The 20,987-nt window shown below is 52.7% G+C and overlaps 11 protein-coding genes across 11 annotated transcripts; 6 read left to right on the forward strand and 5 right to left on the reverse strand.

The window, feature by feature from the left end:
- Positions 1-403: 403 nt before the first annotated feature.
- On the reverse strand, positions 404-4,112 carry EJ05DRAFT_495987 (uncharacterized protein; the record flags this gene model as incomplete). Its single annotated transcript, XM_033746318.1, has 2 exons — positions 404-2,265; positions 2,480-4,112. The coding sequence occupies 2 exons, from the start codon at positions 4,110-4,112 to the stop codon at positions 404-406; spliced, it is 3,495 nt and encodes a 1,164-aa protein (XP_033605606.1).
- A 381-nt stretch (positions 4,113-4,493) lies between these two features.
- EJ05DRAFT_27868 (uncharacterized protein) lies at positions 4,494-5,837 on the forward strand. The gene has a single exon (XM_033740418.1). It carries the CDS (start codon positions 4,562-4,564, stop codon positions 5,441-5,443), a length of 882 nt encoding a protein of 293 aa, XP_033605607.1. The 5' UTR covers positions 4,494-4,561; the 3' UTR covers positions 5,444-5,837.
- A 120-nt stretch (positions 5,838-5,957) lies between these two features.
- On the forward strand, positions 5,958-7,528 carry EJ05DRAFT_472081 (uncharacterized protein). The gene has a single exon (XM_033743107.1). The coding sequence runs from the start codon at positions 5,981-5,983 to the stop codon at positions 7,313-7,315; it is 1,335 nt and encodes a 444-aa protein (XP_033605608.1). The 5' UTR covers positions 5,958-5,980; the 3' UTR covers positions 7,316-7,528.
- Positions 7,529-9,668: 2,140 nt separating this feature from the next.
- On the forward strand, positions 9,669-10,770 carry EJ05DRAFT_534560 (uncharacterized protein; the record flags this gene model as incomplete). The annotated part of the gene is made up of 2 exons (XM_033749192.1): positions 9,669-10,202; positions 10,260-10,770. The coding sequence occupies exons 1-2, from the start codon at positions 9,814-9,816 to the stop codon at positions 10,768-10,770; spliced, it is 900 nt and encodes a 299-aa protein (XP_033605609.1). The 5' UTR covers positions 9,669-9,813.
- A 131-nt stretch (positions 10,771-10,901) lies between these two features.
- Positions 10,902-11,483, forward strand: EJ05DRAFT_27923 (uncharacterized protein). The gene has a single exon (XM_033740421.1). It carries the CDS (start codon positions 10,955-10,957, stop codon positions 11,396-11,398), a length of 444 nt encoding a protein of 147 aa, XP_033605610.1. The 5' UTR covers positions 10,902-10,954; the 3' UTR covers positions 11,399-11,483.
- A 1,029-nt stretch (positions 11,484-12,512) lies between these two features.
- EJ05DRAFT_506783 (uncharacterized protein) lies at positions 12,513-14,425 on the reverse strand (the record flags this gene model as incomplete). Its single annotated transcript, XM_033747858.1, has 5 exons — positions 13,881-14,425; positions 13,720-13,809; positions 13,395-13,619; positions 13,158-13,300; positions 12,513-13,077 (listed from the first exon to the last, which is right to left on the reverse strand). The coding sequence occupies exons 1-5, from the start codon at positions 14,046-14,048 to the stop codon at positions 12,513-12,515; spliced, it is 1,191 nt and encodes a 396-aa protein (XP_033605611.1). The 5' UTR covers positions 14,049-14,425.
- On the reverse strand, positions 14,311-15,275 carry EJ05DRAFT_27928 (uncharacterized protein). The gene has a single exon (XM_033740422.1). The coding sequence runs from the start codon at positions 15,029-15,031 to the stop codon at positions 14,492-14,494; it is 540 nt and encodes a 179-aa protein (XP_033605612.1). The 5' UTR covers positions 15,032-15,275; the 3' UTR covers positions 14,311-14,491.
- On the forward strand, positions 15,179-15,680 carry EJ05DRAFT_27934 (uncharacterized protein). The gene has a single exon (XM_033740425.1). It carries the CDS (start codon positions 15,326-15,328, stop codon positions 15,623-15,625), a length of 300 nt encoding a protein of 99 aa, XP_033605613.1. The 5' UTR covers positions 15,179-15,325; the 3' UTR covers positions 15,626-15,680.
- On the reverse strand, positions 15,681-16,579 carry EJ05DRAFT_27933 (uncharacterized protein). Its single transcript, XM_033740424.1, has one exon. It carries the CDS (start codon positions 16,450-16,452, stop codon positions 15,736-15,738), a length of 717 nt encoding a protein of 238 aa, XP_033605614.1. The 5' UTR covers positions 16,453-16,579; the 3' UTR covers positions 15,681-15,735.
- Positions 16,580-18,766: 2,187 nt separating this feature from the next.
- Positions 18,767-19,156, forward strand: EJ05DRAFT_472086 (uncharacterized protein). The gene has a single exon (XM_033743108.1). The coding sequence runs from the start codon at positions 18,872-18,874 to the stop codon at positions 19,112-19,114; it is 243 nt and encodes an 80-aa protein (XP_033605615.1). The 5' UTR covers positions 18,767-18,871; the 3' UTR covers positions 19,115-19,156.
- Positions 19,157-19,397: 241 nt separating this feature from the next.
- Positions 19,398-20,882, reverse strand: EJ05DRAFT_506785 (uncharacterized protein). Its single transcript, XM_033747859.1, has one exon. It carries the CDS (start codon positions 20,783-20,785, stop codon positions 19,823-19,825), a length of 963 nt encoding a protein of 320 aa, XP_033605616.1. The 5' UTR covers positions 20,786-20,882; the 3' UTR covers positions 19,398-19,822.
- Positions 20,883-20,987: the final 105 nt, after the last annotated feature.

A 20,987-nucleotide genomic window follows, 5' to 3' on the forward strand; every position in this document is an offset into this window, starting at 1 on the left:
GATGATATTTAGCTCGTCTGTAAGGCTTATTTTAGCGTTTTCCTGCTCTGCAGCGGTATGGAACCAACGTGTTCCTGGCTGGGATAGAGTATGTCGAAGATTTGTATTGTATCCCTGTGATCTGGTCAGCTGAGATCTCCTTAATTGTAGTAGTAATGTTGAAATATCCACCAGGCTTGAACAGTGTTGTCGTAAAGTACAGATTGCACGACCCGTCCAAAGCGAACGTGTGGTATTCTATGATATCAACAACAGCTTAGTGGGAACATTGTCGTACTCCCACGAGCCAAATGCAATCCAAGTTTAATTCGTCCTCTAGTGGAACTTGATGCTACTAGTCCTTGGGCGGCACGCCTCAAGCATGCACTTCCCGGCTCATACTCATATCTCATAGCTACTTGGCTTATTTGCCATCATCCCAGCCGACCCAACTACGACCCATAATCCTCCAGACCCTCACCTCACCACTCCTCAGATCGCCAACCCTGAAGCTTTCGACCTTGCACTTTCTGCTTTCTCGTCCTTGCTCCCAGGCTCGTACCTTCTTTTTCGTGCCATCCCACTCAGCAACGATTCCGACATGCTCCTTACCAAGATCCATCTTGTATTTGGCATGCATGGGCCCATGCTTGCCCTCAAATTTCGCGTTGCGAAATGTAATGACGTCACCGGGACGAATCTCGTCATGCTGTTGAACAGTGGCATTGGCGAGGTTAGCGTAAACAAGAGCACCATATGCGCGTGATCCCACAGGCGGCAGGGCGGACTTCATCGGTTTCAGCAGTTCCTGAACCAAACCATGCGGAGTTCCGTCACCAACGACAGAGTTTTGCTTGGACTGTACGCTATCATAGATGGTCTGTCCAAACTGCGAATGAGCATCTTCAAGTTGATCTTGACGTAGACGGGCAGGAGGCGCTTCATGGCGCTGTTCGAGAACCACATCAGCAGGATCCTGAGCATCAAATCGGGCCGTTACGATGGTCTGTGAGTAGTCCTGGAATATGATGTAAACGTCACGAGAGACGGTAGCGCGTCCGCCACGTTTGCTAGACGTCGACTCTTCCACCTCGAATAGAACATCTTTGCGACCTTGAAACGCTGGCGGTGGCATTTGCAATTGCGTCCACCATAAGCTTGTTACCGCTAAGTCGATGTCTTGTGCTATGAAACCTTGATCCTTGGGGCTAGTGAGATCTGTCGACTTTCTTCCATACGTAACAGCAGCACGGTTGACATCCAGACTCTTGCGAGCTGATGAAGAGGGTCCTGCTGGTTCGTAGTGGGGTAACTGTTGAGGGGGTCCATGAGATGTAGGCGGAACGGCTCGCTCAGTAGACTGACGAGCAGGTGGTGGCGGTGGGCTTGCGTACAGCTCGTCATCGGAATCGGCCTGTGGGATCTCGATCGTAGGTGTAGGCTGAGGAGGGGCAGCCTGAACTGGAACTGGCGGTGGGACAGTCGGTCTACCTGATGTTCGAGGCCCCTCTGCTGTGTACTTGTACGGGTCATAGTCATGATCATTATCATCCTCACCTGGGGGTGCGCGAGCTGGGGGAGGGAGAGGTGGAGGAGCGCCCCTCGGTGCATCTGTAGATTGCCTGCCGGCTGGTGCTTGCTGTGGAGGCAGCGGAGGGATAGCTCGAGCAGCAGAAGGGACCGGAGGAGGGGCCGCAGGGGGTAGAATAGGTGACCTGATCGGTCCTTCATCTGCGGTAGTGCTATCATCTATACTCGACTCTCTAACATGGGATCCAAGAGCTTCTTTGTGCGTCGCACCAGAAGCTATGTCTGTGTCGTAGTCTCCTTCATACTCGGTTTCTTCTTCTAACTCATCGTCTATCGACACTCGTTGCGAAATACTGTCTATAGTTGGCTGCCGGCTTGGTGGTGCTGCAGTAGGCGGAGGAGGTGGTGGAGGCCTGGCTTGAGCTGGGGGAGACATTGGGGGGCTCATCACTGGAACAGGAGGAGGAATACGGCTTGATCTCTTCTCAGCAGGTGACGATGTTCCACCGGTGGTAACATAGTCGGATCCCATAGTCGAGGTTCGCCGTGGTACGGACGGGCTTCTGGGACCTGAGTGGTCGGAGGCAGGAACTGGAGGAGGAGGCCCGCGAGCTGAAAGCTCGATTGACCTTCGTGGCATCTCATCGTCCGACTCTGAACCGGACGTCGGCGATCTAAACGGCACCGGTGCTGGTGGCACGGGTCTTTCGGTAGGCACTGGGGGTGCAACTCTCTCTGACATAGACACCGGCCGTTCTATACGAGTCAGCAAACGATACTTGTATCCTGATGCAATGGAAGATGTCGAGTTCTCTTGTGAACCTACTGCGGAACCTAATGAACAAGAATGTCTCTCCTGGTCTGCCCAGTTCGAGGCTGGTTTTTGAGCAGGGAGGACGACAAAATCTCGCCGAACAGGTGTCCACAGGGGTCCGTCTGACAGCCAAACTACGAGATGTGGGCGACTTACGGCTTGGTATCGGCGGTGGGGCACCTCGTTGGGCTGATGGAGATGCTGGCTCGACATCTTCGATGTCGGGCACATCCTCTGGTTCTCGATTGCTGACGGCAGATTTTCTGCTTTGGTCTTCCTTTACAACATTAAGTTGTGTATCTTCGGACTCGGGGCTCCGGACAGTCGACATCCCTGGGATGGGTATCATTGGTAAACGCGGAGCCCTCTCGTAGTCATCTGGAGCAGATTGCTCTGGTACTGGCGCTGTCTTCTTCTTCTTTGGTGGAATGCCCCCTGACGGAAGGCCGCCACCGAACATTCCTGCCATACCCATTCCTCCACTCATCTTTGCCATACGTTCGCGGAGTTCTAGCTTACGTCGTGTTTCTGCATCAATCTCGTCGTCTTCTTCTTCGCTAGCACCCTCATCCTCTTCTTCGATGTCCTTGTGGGTGTGGACCGTTGAAAGGGGGGTTTGGGGTATACGCCGTGAAGTATCTTCATTGTCATCGACACTGGTGGATTCACCTTCGGCCTCTTCAGTCGTTTCTCCGGCAGCGGACTGATCAGCGTCATTTGTATCGCTAAGAAGCTCCCTTGCCGGCTGGGGTATTTCTGATACATTAAGTCCATGTGATATTTTACGTGGGGGAGCAGTCCTAGGAACATCTATAGATCCTCTATTGGATCCATCAGGGCTAGCTACTTTATCTAGCTCGTTGTTCTCATCAGCAGCTGCATCCTGAATCTCCGATTCGGTTCGTTTCTTGCTCGGTCGCTTCGGTTTGTCTTTCTGTGTCGCTTCGGCTCGTTTTGCCTGTTCGGCCTGCTGTTTTTGAAGGAGAGCGATCCTTTCTTTTAGACTTGTAGGTTTAGGTGCGTCATCTCCCTGAGCTTCTTCTGTAGTTGCAGCTAGACCAGCTTTTTCGGCGGCCTCAAGGTCCTGAGCTTGACGTTCAGCTATCTCCGGGTCTTCTTCTCGGCGATAGACCTTCTGAGGTGGGGGCTCGCGTGGTGCAGTCGGAACATAAGCATTCCTGCTGGGAGGGGGCGCGACGAATGGCTTTTTGACGAAGCCCGCACCTGCTTTGCTCCCGCTGGGTTTGAAAGGTGCGACAGGTGCCGCAGCCGGCTTATTGAATGCTGCGATCCGATCTTTGAAAGAACTGGATTTCTCAGCCACTGGCGGAGGGGCTTTCGATATCGAGGTATTTGGTACAGGCTTGGGCGCAGGACTTGGTTCTGGAGCTGGTTTCGGCGGGGGGTTTGTCTTTGCCGGCTCCTCTGGCGCAGCCTTGGAGATTTCAGCCTGACGAACAGTCGCTGGCTCGACACGTCTCTCCTGAATAGGCTCCTCTGCCTCTGACAATGGAGCGGACACGGGAGGTAGCGCCTGTGTCGCAACTGCATCTAAGGGTTTATGACGCGAGGCTCTGTTGGGTCTTGGTGGAGGTTCAGGTTCGTACTTCTCTACAAAATTCTTTGGGAAAAGACCTTCCTTCTTAGCCCCCGTAGAATCTTCTTTGTATTCGCCAATGTACCAATCATCGTCCTCTTCCTCTGTCACCGTTATGATCTGGCCGGCCGGGAAACTCAGGTCATCGTCGTGAGGGGACGCATAATCATAGAGAGCCTTGACTCGAAACATAGTGCTCAGTAGAACAGGCGTTAGTCGGGATGGCTGGCTGTTGTAGAAGGCTGACAGTTGCGGCGAAGTGCGGAGGTGCAATTAGTACTCGCGGGGCAAGCAATGGTGTATCGCCCATTCAGCAGACGCACGACAGCCTGAGGCAGCGAGCAGGCGATTGACGGGCAGGAATGCAGAGAAAACAATCGCTTGATACAGCGGCCATACACGTTCGGAGGAAACGGAATGAGTAAGGTTCGGCCTGGAGGGGGGAGGGTGGTAGTTGATGTTTGGCATAGTCTTCGTGAGTCGTCACCTTTCCAACTCCCGTTACGGACTAGCGTCATTAGCCCCAACCCACTACATCCCCGATGATCAGCCATAAGATGATGATATCCATGGATCTTTTCAATTGCTCCGGCTAAGGTATTGTTCGATTCTTCCGCTACAGTTCTGCCGCCGCGCTCGATATGCTACCAAAGACTGTCCCAAAGTCGATTTTGAAGAAAACCAAGAGCAAACCACCGGCAACACCCAGTGAACATGTCCCACCAGAGAAAGCTACCTCCTCTGATCCAGTAAAGGATCGCCATCTAGCAACCGCATTGCACCATGCTAAGCTGATACAGCAGCAAAAAGATACAGAGAAACTAATCCTAGATGCATCACTTGCCCTCCTCGAGCTACCCAGCTCACCGAATGCTGATGCCGCCATGCCCGCCGCACATGATGTGCGCGCCTTCAAGGAGCATGTTGCACTGCTGAGGCCACAAGACTATAGTGACCTGATCGAAGAGCGCAACGCGTCACGACTTTGCGGTTATGCTCTATGTCCCCGACCCAACAAGGAGCTGAAAGGCGATGCCAAATTCAAGCTCGTGGTTTCGAAAGAGGCGGGATTGAAATCAATTCCAAAAAAGGAACTCGAGCGGTGGTGCTCTACAGACTGTGCCCGTAGAGCTCTCTATGTCAAAGTTCAACTTCTTGAGGAACCAGGCGGGATTTTGTTATCTGGCCGGAGTGCGGACATTGACTTACTGGCAGAAGACATACCATCCACCCTCATAACTTTGCCATTGCGGCCCAAAGTGATGGATAGCTGCACTCACTCACATAAAAATGACACAGAGGCAGCATCGACTCGACATGATATCCATAAGGATGTGGATAACGCATCAAGCGAACTACTCACCTCTCGCGTTGTCGAAAAGCGTGTCATCAAGGCTGTGTCCGCACCGTCACTCGAACATGATGGCCAGAACCACTCAGTCATTGAAGGCTATACCCCCGCAGATCGTTTTTTAGACAAGCAAGAACAAGGAACTGAGGAAGACCATGATTGGGACGATTGAACATGAATTCTGGGTTCGAGGAGGAATCTATACAGATCTTGGTGAGGGCGAACGCTACATCATTCTCCACTGAATGTAGAATGCCTGAACGCAAGTTTCTGATCGACTTGTGAGAGCTTCATACTATGCTCCCTCGGGACCATGACTTCTATCGTGGACGATAAGGATATATCAACGGAGGGATGTGTACGACCAGGATCGGTCATGCGCACCTTCACAAACCAAGATGAAACCTTTGATCTTGGCAACTTGGAGTGTCGTGTGTACCCCTATGTTGGTCTGTACGCCAGTCATTGCGACACACGCAGACATGCAACAGTGCGTGATACACAGACGTCCTGTATTCAAGGAAGAATATGTAGTACCGTCCAAAAAATGATTGTCACCATTCGAACGCCTGTGCAAAGAATATTTTCCAGTGATCTGGTTGTGTTTTGTAATGCTACAGCTGGTACCGATCACGTGATGACGCTTAACTGCAGATGTTTGCCCTTCGAACAGCTTGGGCCAGCCCAACTTCATTCCCTTTTGTTCTTCATGTCGCTACTTCAACCCAGCTCAAGCGCAACCCTCTGCGCGATGCAGAGGGTACAGCAGCACAGCAGTCGCAAAGCTTCCTCACCCACTGCACAACTGCTTCGCTCCTCGCGCCTCTTCTCGATACCAGAGCCACTCCCGAAACCTTCAACGTTCAAGGCCAATGGAAGAGGATCTCCAAATGCTACGCTGCCGTATCCGGTATATCAAGCCATTGAGGCACCTCTTTCCTCCGCCTCCCGGGGTGATTATGGACTGAAGCGACCCCTACCTCTACGCAAACTTCGTCGGACCAGCTCTCCTGTCGTTCGACTCGTTGAATTGGATGCAATTGAAGATGTAACTGATTATGAGCTCGCCTCAGATCACGTTCAGACCCTACATAAGTTGCAAGAGTTAGGATTGTCAATTTCCAATGGCCAGCGATCTGGGACTTTCCACAGCTACAGCTCAAGCAAAAGAGCGACGGATTTGAATGCATTTGACGACCTTGTGGATGCATCGCACACTCCAATTCTCAAGGAGGAAGACTTCAGGAAATATCTACACAAAATCTTTGCGGCGAGACATCTAGTCATGCGACAGAAACGCGCCTTGGAAGGCGACGCTCAAGAGGTAGAATTCACCGAGAAAGATTTCCAAGCTGGCCTTAAGAAACTGTGCGAGGAATTCCAAAAACAGGGTAAAAAGTCTCGGTTAGCAAGATACGTGAAAGAGTTCTTGTCAACACAAGTCCCAGAATTGCTTGGCGATGAAATGCGCGCCGAACGCACCACGCATGCATCCGCAGGTATTTCATATCTTCGAACCCACAAGTACCTCGAAAATCACCCCACTCTGGGGCCTCTCGAGCATCGAACTCCTGTAGAGGCTAGAATTCTTCGAAATGCTAATATGCCGGGATGGGCTACATCATCTAGGGCGGCAACTCTTGGTATCGCCGGTGTAGCAATTCCTCGAGCTTCGGGCGAGAGCCAATTCAGGGGCCCGAACAGCAATACCTTCGATCCTACTGTTCAAGGCGGTCAGAAAGTTCTTGTGCATCCCACTCGTATGGGCATTAGGCCGGATGGAAAGATAACGATGAACTGCGACCAGGCAGATCCTGCTGCAGAAATCATAAGAGAGGGTAGACTACCGCCACCAAAGAAAGCGGCCTCAAACACGCATCGAGACAGTGGAGCGAGAATGCCAAACCTGGATATGCTATCGACACCACGACCCCCGACACGACAGGAGCCATCGGGACAACAGGTTGGGTTGGATTATGGGCTGGGAGCTACAAGCAGCCGCCCCCCGACTTCGAAATCTGATCCGTTTCCCGATGTGGATTGATCATTGATCTCAGGGGAGCATGCATCCAGAGCGGAGAAGGTAGCATAAAACGATGCTTCCGTCACGTTTGTATATTATCTATAGAGCGGGGAACACGCTGAATTGTCAATAATAAATTCATGTCTAGGGCCCACGAATGCCCAAAGTCGAAGATAGCATCCGCTTTACATGGTGAAGAAACAAGAATGTTATGTATATTGATGATGGCCAACGACAGCAGACAGCCGTATGCCAGTGCCTTCTGCTGTTCCCCAAGTCCCTGTGAGTAGAACTTGAAGTTTAAAGGTCCCTAAAGGATATGAAGTGGCTGAGGCATTTTCTAACTCGTACAACAAATGCGGGACAGCTTCTCTTTCGCCCTGAGATCGAGACATCCAGCAGTATGAGGTAGGCAGAAGCAGGCAGGTTTGCATAGAGAAGTCGCGGACAGTATAATTCTTAGCCAGCCTCCTCGATGTACCGTCTTTCTCCTTACCTGTACGACTCTTCATTCAGCTAATGCCACTCTCAGGTCTTGCTCTCTTAATGTATCCTTGTCATTCCTCGCAGACGAATGGTGTTGATGGAAACGTGCAATGTGTCATTCGATTGTAGGTATGAAGGCTGGGCTCGTGGATATGCTGGACGGAGCTATGTGAGCAACATCTGCAGTGGCTAGGTCAAATCCAAACAGAAAGGGAGAAAAAATGCTGCGTGCCACTCGTCTTGAGACACACTATCTATCAGTCTTGACTGATAGATCAGCTCGTGATCATAAAAGCGAGTCCAACAACGCTCGTGCTCTTCACGGCTCGGTTGTTCTGAGAATGTCTGCTGTCAGCATCGAACAAAAGGTGAGTCTTCAAGGCAAAAGCGTTCATACCATGGCCAATTGGCCAAGTAAGTAGCTTAGCTTCCCTCAAATGTTGAATCCTGATCAGCGACACCATTATCACCGGGTTGGAGCCAACAATATAGTGAAATGCTGGTGCTGTCTTCAGTCAATACCATACATGTGATGGCAATCAGTTAGCAAGTAGGTTTGAAATGATCAACTGATAAAGTTATGGAGCTTGTGAGCCTGTGACACATATACTATTCTATGCAAGAAGCTAATGGTGGAAGTCAGCTCATAGTACCACTGTAGCTGTTCAGATTGATCTGAGATGTACCGCTCATCAGGCAAGGCTGGGTCTAGTCATGGAGCGGGGCCTTCATCTTGATTCACTGTCGCCAAGGAGCACGATGACTTTCGACTTTGTTTTAACTGGTTCACGAAAGTTCCAACTGATTAGCATCACAAGCAGCCAGGCCAGTCCAGTTCAGTCCCAGTAGTCAACAAGAAAGTGGGAGGTTTTAAAATTTGCCCTCTTGGCAATGAGATACTAGACCCACGAACTCGCAACCCCTAGGTCGCTCTCGGCTTCTATCTTCTATTAGTAGTTTGACTGGTACGAAAGACCGTCACTGCCGTGACAAAGTCTTTGGACTGCTCCGGTGTTTTGCTGACCGATTTTATGATCTTCAAAGGTATGTCTTTTGCAGGATCTGACAGTGCAACAAGGGCTGCTGTGTTCTCCGTGCAGATTACGAGGGCAACACACACTGACCGTGCCGTCGCCCGCTGTGGAGTCCAGCACCTGGGGCTTTGGGTATCCACGATCGGAAGATCCTGAAGCCGTAACAACACGGCGTCCATCACTGGAAATCTACCATCAGCAGTTATTTTCAGGAGGTCTTGTCCAATGACAGCCAGTCTAATTACCCCAGCTGTCTAGCTCTCTCTAGCTCTCAGTTTGCGAGCCGTGTGAAATGACCAATGATAATAGCTCCAATTACTCCTGGAGCTAGGATGAACGCGGGAAGGCAAAGGATCATCCATCCGCAAAAGGAAAAGTATAACATCTCGCGCCCAACTGTCCAACTTGAACTGCGGGGCGGTAGGGAAGGTCACCGAGCGCTTTGGGCGTACCTCGATCCTGGTGGAGCAGCCGATTTAGACCGGAACGCTGGTCTCCCGAACATTTGAAGGTATATCATGGGGAAAAATGGTGGTGGTGCCAACGGTCCTTGACAAATTGCTGTACTGTGATTGGCCATACGCACACGGAAGCTTGGCTCCCGACCCTCTAGAATGCACTTGAGGTCATCTTAGTTCTATAATCAACCACGCGAGGAACGGGGAAACCTTGGTCTAACCGCTTTCGGCTCACGATGTCGACGTCGGCCTACCACAGCTTCGTCCTGCTGCTTAGCTGCTTGTTAATCCTCCCTGCGTCGGAGATCCAAACATACACTTAGCTCGATGCGGCAGCGATACTTTTGAACGGATGTAGTGTTTACCATTCGATGGAGCGCGAGCTTGCTGCTCATACCAGGCTACCAAGGGGCGTTTCACTCAAGTTGCTGTTATAAGATCCAGAGCCGTGCCGCCCATCTGATCGTAAGCTCTATCAACGCATTCTTCTCCAGACACACTCGTATCCACGATCTATATTCCTTTAATCCATTTCATCATCATGCGTTTCTCTACTCTCGCTATGGCCGCGGCCGCTGCCAGTGGTGTCGTCGCCCAGGAGGACACCTCCCTCTGCGGCAAGTACACCACCGCGCTCTTGATGAACAACACTGCCGAGAACCAATACATGCTTCTCCAATTGCTCGTCAACCGTGTCGTCACTGGTGCCACCCAGGAGCAGGTCAGCAATGGATCTGCTGTCCCCGGTATCCTCGCCCCTGGCAACGTCAACGGCACCGACGTGAACCTCCTACCTTACTTCGATGGTTCTCTCGCCTCGACCAACCGCAATGGCGAAGCAGTCTCCGTCAACTTCCTTGCTGACGGTGGTGCTACACCATTGACGGCTTCTCCTCCCAAGCCTGCCAACAGCACCGACTCTCCCCAATAGTAAGTCTTGATCGAACAGAAATGAATTCCAAGGATCTCTGCTTATCATCCGACCAGCTACCTCCTTACCCACCTCTACTCCTTCTTCGGTGCCCTCCTTCAATGCCAGGTCGGCTCCGACGGCTTCCCAGCCTACGAGGGCAACCCGTCCATGGCCAAGGTGCACATGTTTATGGCCCTGACCAACGCCGAGAACACCTACTTCATCCAACAGGTGGGCGCTGCAGCCGTCTCCTTTGGCGTGACAATGGACGATGTCAGCACCGTCGCTGAGGCTCTCGTCTCCACCTTCAACTATCGCTGCTCCCCGGCTGCCAAGATCGTCGGTGATATGGAGGAGCTCCAGTCCATCTGCCAGGCTGAGGACTGCCCTCTCTCGCCCAACGCCAACTGCGACGCCTACCCCAACAGCGGTGCCGTCTCCTCGCCCACTCCTACTCCTTCCGGCTCCGCTGCTATGACCCCGACTGGCGGCAGCTCGCCTACCAACACCGGCGCTGCCAGCACTCTTACCTACTCCGCTGGTGCCGGTGTTGCCGGTCTCATCGCTGCCATCTTCGCCTTGTAAGCATGGAATTGAGATGAAATCGGACTGGAGTTGTGTGAGTGTTGTTGTCGTGTTGAGTGGAGAATAAAATTTTGTAATTAATACCCCCCCTTTTGCACCGAGCAACAGGCTCGTGAGCATAGAGATAGTATAGTCAATTGACGATGCGTCTCAATTACGATGTTCCACTGCGCAGTGATATCTTATGTCCTTGTTCGCATGCCATGCTCTTTCGTGCGACCATCCTACTACACTTGCAAACTTACTACTAATATGCCTAAATGCACATACTAACACCTCTAATATCTCCAGCCTGTATCATCCCATATCCACAAAAACACCCCGCAAACCATCTCATTCAATCCTACCTCGCGCACGCATGCACGCACGCGACGCCACAGCACAACGTAGAACAACATCTCGGCACAGTCTCGCAATCTCCTCTCTCACACTCTCTATGACGCTCACATCCCGTCCCATTGCGGCACAGCCATCGTCCCGCGACTCAAGGTGCAGCCAGCCTGGCCCGCGGAGGCCCAAAGGCGCATTTTGTAGTTTGTACCTAGCTAAGGACGGACCGCTCTGGACTGTACCCGGCCTGGACTATACATACTGGGCTGTACCGGACTGCGGTCTGGGCACGGTGTGATGTATACATGGCGAAAGAAAGGGGTCGTCGAGGGGGCAGAGTAGAGGCGTGAGTGACGTTATGGTGAGCAGTAGACGGAGATGAATGAGGAGGTTATTCGGGGGTCTGGAGCTGCAGAAGGACGGCATGTGGAGAAATGTGGAGCTTGGAGGGCATGGAAGGGCTAGTGTGAAATGGGTTAGGCTAAGTGCGTGTTTGAGACTTTCAGGTCCACGACGAAGGAGAGCACGACAAAGCAAGCTGACCTCAGCACATCAATCACTCACTCCATCAAGAAAAAAAAAAACTGAAACCCCCCCAGAAAACAAATATCGCACCTCACACACCTCGCTAAGAACGAAAAGAAAGATAGTAACCCCTCCCCTTGCATTCCCTCATCCGCTCGCTTGTCTGACGATGTCGCGAAACACGGACAGTTCAGCTATCGATATGTCACCGCCGCAGACGTGCTGGTTAGAAACCCCCCCCTCTGCGCCAAGATAGCCGATTGCATGCGCTATGGTAGTTATTATGGCACGCTGCGATCTTGCTTGGATCCTGGCGCGTGGTGTGATTTGACTTGGTACTGGCTTGCTACTGATTAGGTGAGTGACTAAGTGGAATGCATGAATGACGCAAAGCCGTGCGTGCGTGCTCTGGTGATGTTTGTGGTTGAGTGATGATAGTGGTAATTAGTGGTGGTGGTGTTGACACGCACTGATTGCCCGAGGCCCCCATTCACACTCGAACGGGGCGGGACGAAACGAAACGATGCCAGGACCCGAACCCCTGAAAGTAAACACGCATACATCAGCCGATATCCGTTGGCGAAAAGGACGATTTGCCGGGGTGAGTGAGTTGTGTTTGTCTTTTCTGTCTATAACAGATATAGATATATGTTTTGCCTATGGCGGTGTAGTATATGCAAAGGAGTAAAAAAGGGGTTTATAAGTGATTGGAGTGGCATATATGTAGTAAGCTGTTCTTCATTACGCGTGTCATACGGAGTATATCATCGAGCCGCGTTCTTTGCATCCCGTCATTACATCCTCTCCATGGCTATCCGTCAATCCATCTATCACCACCCCCTATACTCTACCCCTTATTCCACCCCCCTATATTCCATCCCCTCCTTCTACCCCCTCCCCGCATCCCAACAATTCCCTCCTCCCCCGGAACTCAACCCCACCTCCTTCATCTTCATCTGCGCCTCCATCTCCAGCCCCTCCCCCGCATCCCCCTCATCCGTAGCCCTCCCCAACGGCTCAAACTCAATCGTAAACGAGGTCCGCTTATGTATCAGCACCAGATCCGACGCCGTACTGCCTGATCTCCGATACGCTGGCTTCATACCCATGCCAACCAACGGCTTAATCCCGGATAGAGGCTTGAGCGTCATGCGGCTGAGGCGCGAGGGTGTGGCGTCGCGGGGTGGAGGAGGGGGGTCGAAGGGGGAATGTTCGTCGGTTGTTTTAGTGGAGATTGGAGCAGGGGGTGTTGGGATGTTGGTCTGGGGTGGGGCGAAGAGGCCGGATTGGTGCAGGGTGGCGAGGATGGGGTTTGTGAAGGGGATGCAGGTGGAGAGGATGGAAGTTGCGATTTGGAGGGAGGTGGCGATTGTGGGTGCTCTGGGGAAGGAAGGGGGTGGGGAGGGTGCGTGGAGGGTGTAGATTAGGCGGGTTATTATGCTGGGGAGGGTGCTGGGTTGGCGTTAGCTGTGTGTTTCTGTGTGTGTGGATGGCAAGGGAGGGAGAAAGGAGGGAAAGGGGTGTAGACTGACAGAGCACGCAGCCCGAACGCAGCGAGCGTCAAGATGCGTTTATCCAGCGGGACACGCAGGTCATGGAGGAGGTATACCGGCAGAGCCGCGACGCATACATCGAGAAGGGCGTCTGCGCCGGCAAAGAAGCTCCAGAATCCGGCCTGTGATGGCGTGGTTAGTACATATACATACACATACATATCTTGTCGTCTGCCACCACCACGAACGAATGTATGGACGAGTCCTCGCACTCACCACATCAATACACCGTCCCCCACTCCTATCCCACGGCCGCGGAAGTCCACACTGAAAAGCCAGCACGATAACAGCCGCAAGCGTAAACGCGCAGTTAGCGCACACAAGCACGAGCGTAACGAGACGGCGGCGCGAAAAACGAGTGCGTACGCGGAGATATTCGAGGATGCTGAGGCGCGCGAGGCCCAGACATGCAGCGTAGAGGATCTCGTTTGCGTATGTTGCCTGTTTGCACACACGATACACCGGTCAGCCTCTTCCTTTTTCCACACACATATCCATCCATCCACCTCGCACTCCCATAGATAGATGAACGCAAACACACCTTCTCATAACCACCCACCCACACCCCATCTATCCCAGCACTCTCCTCAACCCGCGCATGCAACACAACGCAGTACACAATCGCACACGCCTAAGGTAACACAACCGTTAGCCCCTTTCTATCACCACCACAACCTCAAAAACCTCCTATTCGAAACTCACCATCGACCCCCCAATCAAAACATCATCCCGCTGCAACCGGCCCGTATGAATCATCTTCCGCGCCAACTTGACCGTCACAGCCATAAAGGCAATAAGCACAACAGTCCAGGTCAGGACCTCAGCGAGGGCGCTGCGAGGAGCGGGTGGATTATCGTGCGGCGGCGCCATGGGGGGGTTTGGTGCATGGTTTTGCTCCTCTTGTCTTGTGTGAGGCGGGGGGAAAGTAGAGAGGGTAAGAAAGAGAGGTAGGGGGAGAGAACTGAGAAGGGGAAACGAGAGAGAAAGAAAGAAAGAATGAGGCAATACAGAAACTGCCCACGAGATATGCCTCCGGGCCTGCGTCTAATACCACACGAGCCAAAGCAGATCAGGAGCAGATCAGGACCAAGCACGAAGCAGAGAGACAGACAGCTCGAAGAGAACAGCTCAGAGCACCAACGACCCGGGGCGCGCGCGCGGAACCGGGTACTTACTCCTGTTCAAGCGAAGCGAAGCAAAGCAAGGGGCGGAAGGAAGACCCACGATCTCTATATAGCTATTTTAGCTATCTCAGCTATCCAGTTATCAAGCCATCTAGCGAGACAGAGAGAGACGATTGCAAAAAGTACTAATTAATTACAACACATCATGTACCTCCATGTACACGTTCTGACAGGACCGGTACTCGCGACACAAGAGGCATTTCGAGGGGTGGACATAGGCTGTTTCGGGGGAGTGGGAAATGCGCGCTGTGGCGGGGCTGTGGCCAATGGGGCTTGGTGAGCATGAGACTGTGGTGGTTGTGGTTGTGGTGTTGAGGGGGAGGGAGGTGTGGAGGATGGTGTGTGCTCTGGATGGATTGGGATGGATGGATGATGATGATACCGGGTTTTGGGATGCGTGGGTGGGTTGGGGTAGGTAGGTATGTACTGGGTACTTTGGCAGGTAGGTTTTGGAGAAGGTGTGTATGTATGTATGCTATACTCTTCTTTAGCAGGTTTAATGTGAGAATGCTGTAGATAACATGCGAATCGAATACCTATCTCTATCCATCTCCATCTCCCCTCCACGTACAACCCATCAAAAACCAAACCATCACCGTTCTTCCTCACCAACTCCGGAGACGGTACATATACCGCCTCCACGACCTCGCTCTGGCACGCGATCTCCATGCCATCGGCCCTTCTACCGGCTTTCCGTCTGTCTTGTCCTCATGTACTGTAGCTATTCTCGGGGACGGGTCGGGCATTACTGATTAGATACCATATACGATCGCCAATCGGCCCGTACACGGGCCGTCACGCGCTTGCACCGCTCTTTCCTCCGGCCAAATCCGGCACACGCAATGCCTCGGTCGGCGGAATGTTCGATGGAGCTTCCATTCATTCATGCTGGATATAGGCTAGGCTAGGCTAGGCTAGGCTCATTTTGCAGTCTTGCACGCGGTATGATGCTTTGTGATATTAATGATATGTTTAGAGTGCTGTTACGCTACAGAGAGAAAGAGAGAGAGAGAGAGAAAGAACACATGTACTTCTACAGTGGATGGCACGTGTCATGTCATTTGTGTGGGCTCTGGGCTCGTGCTAGCGTTGCAGCAACAACCTCGCCGTGGGCACACGACAGTTCCTCGAATTACTTCTGCTGGAAGTCTCTCAAGTCATCGCAGGTCAGCATCGCAGCGTGACCGGTCCACGACGTCGGAACCACTATTCTCCGCGCGTGATGGCTCATGGAGCTTCGTGATGCGCAAAATGAGGTCATGAATCACCTCAGGCCTGACAAGACAAGTTTGTGAGTAGGGTCGCTCAGGCCATCTGTCTCTTTTCGCCCAAATGCAGTAGTAGAACGCTGCCTCTTGATTGGAAGCCCAGCTTCATCTCAAACCACGAAGGCCAGCTAGTAGGCCGCCCAAGCCACCGCTCTTCCGCTTACTCGCAGCAGCACCGCTGCCACGCACAGTGACGCGATCACGAAAGTTGTTCCAGCTCTTCTCACGATCCTCCCAGTCCGACATCTGACTCAACATAAAGTCCCAGCTGTTGCTTTCTTGGCGTATGGCGTCGTCGCCGCGCAGACACGCCTCGAGATAGATGCGTTGCTCGCGGGCGTGCCTGGCAGCAGCCTCGCCGACGAGTTCTGGGTCCTCCAGAGGGTGTAGAGCGAGGAGAGATATGGAGGAAGGACTGCATGGTGTGCTGGAGATGGTGATGTTTGTCAGGGAGCCCACTGGGGAGATGTGCGAAGAAGCACGGCGCGGCGCGGTGTGCAGCTGCTTGTTCGTCCTGGGAGGCGATACGGCAGTCCATGGTATCGAGTTATGGCTGTGTGCACTCATGTGTTGAGGACGTGGGATGAAGCCTTGAGCGAATTGCATCGCAGGCAAGCCACGCGGTGTTTCATCTTGGGATCGCGGATCTTCTGCAGCGAAGTGGGAGCGCCGGGAGGTATAGGTTGGGGTCTCTGACTTGTAGGAGGGTGCGGTTGAATGTATAGAAGCAGAGTCTGGGTCGTTGCAGCGATAGAGAGGAAGTGGTTCGGAGACGAGTGAAGGGGTAGGTGTTGTGATGGTAGTGGTGGTGGTGGTAGACATGGCGGGACGGCGACGTAGGGGCTGAGGGCTCAGGGCTCAGGGCTCAGGGTGCCCGGATGAAAAGAAAGATCAGGCCGGGTACGGTCCGATCGGGCGATAAAATAGCTGGGGTGGCAGCTGGACAGGCCGCCGATTTAGCGAGCAGAACAAGCTTTCCGGGCGGGCAATAGGCAAAATAATAGGCGCTGTGGGCGGTGCAGGTCGGGCAGGTCGGGCAGGTCGGGCAGGTCGGGCAGGCAGCCGGGGCGCGATCTTCACAGCTGCATGCACCGCTTGACGCTTGACAGGCTGACTGGCTGCATATATATATATAGTATACACGTCCCGTCTGTGTTGAGAGTCGAAGAGTAATAGGAGTTGCAGAGCTCAAGAGTATAGGTATGAGGTATAAGATGAGAAAGATTAGGCTGGGCGACGACGAGATGATATATAACAGTCCTCCACTTCGCATTGCAGCCAGCTCCACCGACAATATGATGCCTACGTAAACACTGCAGCTCCACTCCTCCTCCTCTCCCACGCTCATGGATCACTGCTACTACCACTAATTACTGCTACCGCTATACTACTACTACTAACTACCACTACTACTGACTCTCCACCTGACGCCATCCCACATTCCACTAATTATCACAACCACCACAACCACCACCACCACTAAAATATCCCATTCTCCACCCCCCCAAAATCGACCGCATCCACTTGCTGCTTCTCACTTGACGCCCATTGTCCGTCTGATGGTCATTCCAGTCTATTGGTCTGTTGCTCTGTCGCTCCAGCCCGATCGATACACTGTTCGGCCGCGCCTATACCTCAGCTGGCTTCATCACCCGTCCACCGAGGATGAGGATGAGTACCATCTCCTACCTATCAACGCCACTCATATACCCACCACCATTGATTATGTTTTGCTAATCGTCACTCCAGATTCACGCCGGATGCGAACTCCTATCATGCCTATGAAGCTACTACCTCTACCTCCCAATTCACTGTCGTCCTGATCCTCCAGCAACGCGAGGCTGACGAGACTTCTCCAGGATCCTCCATCGACAAGCTGCAGGTCGTATGAGCATCTGCGTCGATCCAAATGCGTCGTGTTCGCAAGCGAGCTTTCGTATATGCATCCTCTATCCCTTCCAACACACTTCTCCATCCATCCCAGCCAACTCATTCGCAACATCTGCAAGCAATACCACCGATCGCGGCCATTTCATAGCACAGTTTACCGCCTCCTGCGCCGTCCCCAAGATTTACCAGCTGAGCACGCCGCAACACATCTGCTCGCTGCTCGGATATTCCTACCGCGCATGGATCATCACCCGACCCGTCATCCAATGACACCCAACAGCAGAGCAGTACCGCGCATTGACAGAATAACATCTCCAATCTGTGTGGAGTATGCCGATCATCCCACGCTGTCTCCGCGATATGCGCTGGAGAAAAGCTTACTCGAAAGCTTGGGTAAAGCTTGTCCATGACTCCACCCTCCGCATTAAGCCCATAAGCCATACCAGCGCCCACTTATACCACCTTTGTCCACCTTAGCCTACTCGCTCTATTGTTGTGTGCCATGATACGACCGGCTCTCACACGAGAGCGTCGCTCTCGGCTTTTCATGCCAGAGCTTGCTTACATTCGTGCGTGTCTCTCGCCGCCTATCACGGTTGTGCTGTGTGCATAGCTTTGAGAACACTAGCAGATGTGAGTTGCACCGGCTGTCTGACTGTTGATTGCGACAGGGCTTGTTATCGGACATATGCCATTTGTCGGATCTACTTGCCATTTGTTTGGCTAGCATTGTTCATCGTCAACAGTCAACCTAGCGTCTCAGTAATCACGGCATAGTATCTTGACCATTCTATCCATGAGACCACAGCAGCAAGGCCAGCAGTATAACCACAGACATGCAGTATTCACATTGTATGAACAGCCATGTCAGCATGGACTTGTCTCAGCTAGGTCCAGTCGCTCATTGACCTCGAGTGAAATCCCGATTGGTTGTGGGAAACTGGTCTCAGCATGCCAACGGGCGTCAGCAGGCATACTTTTAGCATTATCAAGCATACAAGAAATAGTGCCGAAGCTCGTCGAGGACATTCATCTTCACGTCCAGGATGCATGACGTACGTTTGCATACGACTGAATTCAAGTGCACACCAGCTCAATTCTGCAGGAAGTGAGCTAAGAGCCGTTCTTGACAGTATAGTGCTGAACTGCTTTCCTTCCCTTCTCTATCAGAATGATGTTCACTTCGGCACACCCGAGGGCACCTGAACCATGCTCAGTCGAGCACATGGCACCCAACTATTTACTTGAAAATAACTTTGATGAGAGTGAGAGGAAGTCTACTTGACGACGATTCATCACACGAAATGAAGGGAAACACCTGCTACCCCGTGAGAGAAGAGGCGCTGACTCCATGCCATGCAGAGGTGATCATTTCCCAATCACACGAGTCCCTACCAAACCTGCGAATCAATCAAGCATCTTGCTTTTGACCATTCTCGCGTACGTTGTGGGACATATTGTGGCCAATCTCAGTCTCCTGGCGCCCAGTTATGTAGTTTTTTGTCTACTAGTAGCGACCTTCGGCCCGTGGGCGGGTCAAGACATCTATCGGCTTTATCGTTCGGATCCTCGTATGGAACGCACCCTTCTATGACCACGTCAACCGCGTTACCCAAGGACTAGCCGCAATTGAGAAAGTGCTGATAGAGACTGCTGAAAGTCATCATTCCGCGGTAAGCGTTCAGGTAGGCTTGCTCTACATACTCTTGAGAAGACATGACATGGTGGCAGGTATCACTGTTCCACGCGCAATGTCTTGTCCCTCTTGGGAACAGTAGCTGGCGATAGTTGCAATCGTTCACGTCATCCAGGAATCTTACGACTAGCAGTGTACTCTGGATGACTGACGACGTACTCTGGATGACTGACGACGTGCTCTGGATGCGTGGGCCGTGTCGCGCAGTGCCGTCTACAGTCGCCATGGTCTCCTCATATCTACCGCTATCAAGAGGTGGATTAGGATCTGGAACGATCGTCTATCTCAGAGACGGTGTGGCGCCACGTGTTTTAGTGCAATGGATTATCTATCGACTTTCAGTATGGTAATATACATGTCAGAGAACTCCTAATCCGTGATGCAAATGCTAGATCTCCTACTATGAATGCTATACCAAGGAAATATCTAAGATGGGAAATTGCGGGCTGAATAATCTAGAGGGGACAAAAGAGCTATTCTGTGGTGTTGGGCGGTGCTCTTGTAGAGCGTTTGAGGGTATTGAGGCTGTGGCTAGCGATGGAAGTGGTCGATGGTTTACGAGATTTGGGTAGCAACACACTGAGCAGGAGTCTGTTTGATGAGCTATCAGCTATTCGGTGGCCTATTCGTGACGGCTGGCTCGCTGGGCAGTTCGGCTGGCGTATTGTTGACCTTGTGCATTCCACCTTCGGCAAACATTTCGGCCGGAAAACTTCCCTGTCCACCTCCCAGCTCCGCATAGCTGTCCGGCGGTCCATCTGGGAAGTATTTCTTGTCCACAGTGTGGTACTGTTCACTCTGAGCTATCGGCGCGTCATGCACACGCCGTGTCTGTTGCCGTCTTCGGAGGAGGAACCATACGCCCAGTATTATCGCCACGAGACCAACGATTCCGACACCGACACCGATTCCGGCTTGAGCACCTGTCGAGAGCCCGCCTGATCCGCTGTCCGTACCCCCTGTCGCCGCACCCGTGGGCGCGCCCGACAACGTCGCCGTTGTGACTCCACCAGCCGAGGGCAGCAGGATCGAGGAGTAGCGCTGGTCGCTGATCGGGTCCGCGCGACTCAGATTGAACCGCATACCGTCCGGTGGTCCGGTCAGGTTCCTGTCGAGCACGGTGAAGGCGTTTGGCTTCATGAGCAGGCGCCAGTCGGAGCCGTTGTCGCGATTCCACAGATATTGCGAACCGTCATCCCAGAAACCGACGTTCCAGAAAATGCTCGCATTGCCATCTCCGCCAGCGACTTCGCCAGGGTCAAGTAGCGTCTCGTTGGCCATGGCCACGACGGTGCGGCCGTTGTTGTACGTCTCGTTGACCGAGTACACGGCGCGCAGGTAGCCGGTGTGGCCGGACGCGACTGTGCGGAGGACGAAAGAGTCTCCAACAGGGAAGAACTGCCATCGCTGCTCCTCTGGCTTTCCGCCGTCAATGTTGTTGTTGAATACACCGCCCACGGTGCCGTTGTCTGCGTACAGGTACGTGCCGATGACATACTGGTCACGATTGCCTTGGGTTTGGATGTGGTACCAGTGGTCCTTGTCGAAGTTTGCTCCTGGGTCCGACATGATGCGCTGGAACTGTTGATACCGATGCTTCTGTCCACGCGGCCGCTGCAACAATGGTGTGGATCGTGGAGAGGTGAGGTGAGGCGAGGACGAGGAAGAGCAGCCAGCAGCCCTCGTGAGTGTGCTTGAAAATCCACAAGAAGGACGCCTGAAGTCGATCGTCATCCCTGTACCAACCGGCCCCGGCGCTCCATAACCCTGT

The sequence above is a fragment of the Pseudovirgaria hyperparasitica genome, assembly GCF_010093815.1.
Source record: "Pseudovirgaria hyperparasitica strain CBS 121739 unplaced genomic scaffold EJ05scaffold_1, whole genome shotgun sequence".
Taxonomy (NCBI): domain Eukaryota; kingdom Fungi; phylum Ascomycota; class Dothideomycetes; order Acrospermales; family Acrospermaceae; genus Pseudovirgaria; species Pseudovirgaria hyperparasitica.

What these genes read in the sequence shown, in the direction of transcription:
- EJ05DRAFT_27934 (XM_033740425.1), top strand. Translation starts at nt 15,326, where the DNA reads ATGATATGTTTAGAGTGCTGTTACGCTACAGAGAGAAAGAGAGAGAGA.
- EJ05DRAFT_27928 (XM_033740422.1), bottom strand. Translation starts at nt 15,031, where the DNA reads ATGGAGATCGCGTGCCAGAGCGAGGTCGTGGAGGCGGTATATGTACCG.
- EJ05DRAFT_27933 (XM_033740424.1), bottom strand. Translation starts at nt 16,452, where the DNA reads ATGTCTACCACCACCACCACTACCATCACAACACCTACCCCTTCACTC.
- EJ05DRAFT_472086 (XM_033743108.1), top strand. Translation starts at nt 18,872, where the DNA reads ATGCCATGCAGAGGTGATCATTTCCCAATCACACGAGTCCCTACCAAA.
- EJ05DRAFT_472081 (XM_033743107.1), top strand. Translation starts at nt 5,981, where the DNA reads ATGTCGCTACTTCAACCCAGCTCAAGCGCAACCCTCTGCGCGATGCAG.
- EJ05DRAFT_27868 (XM_033740418.1), top strand. Translation starts at nt 4,562, where the DNA reads ATGCTACCAAAGACTGTCCCAAAGTCGATTTTGAAGAAAACCAAGAGC.
- EJ05DRAFT_27923 (XM_033740421.1), top strand. Translation starts at nt 10,955, where the DNA reads ATGTCCTTGTTCGCATGCCATGCTCTTTCGTGCGACCATCCTACTACA.
- EJ05DRAFT_506785 (XM_033747859.1), bottom strand. Translation starts at nt 20,785, where the DNA reads ATGTCGGACCCAGGAGCAAACTTCGACAAGGACCACTGGTACCACATC.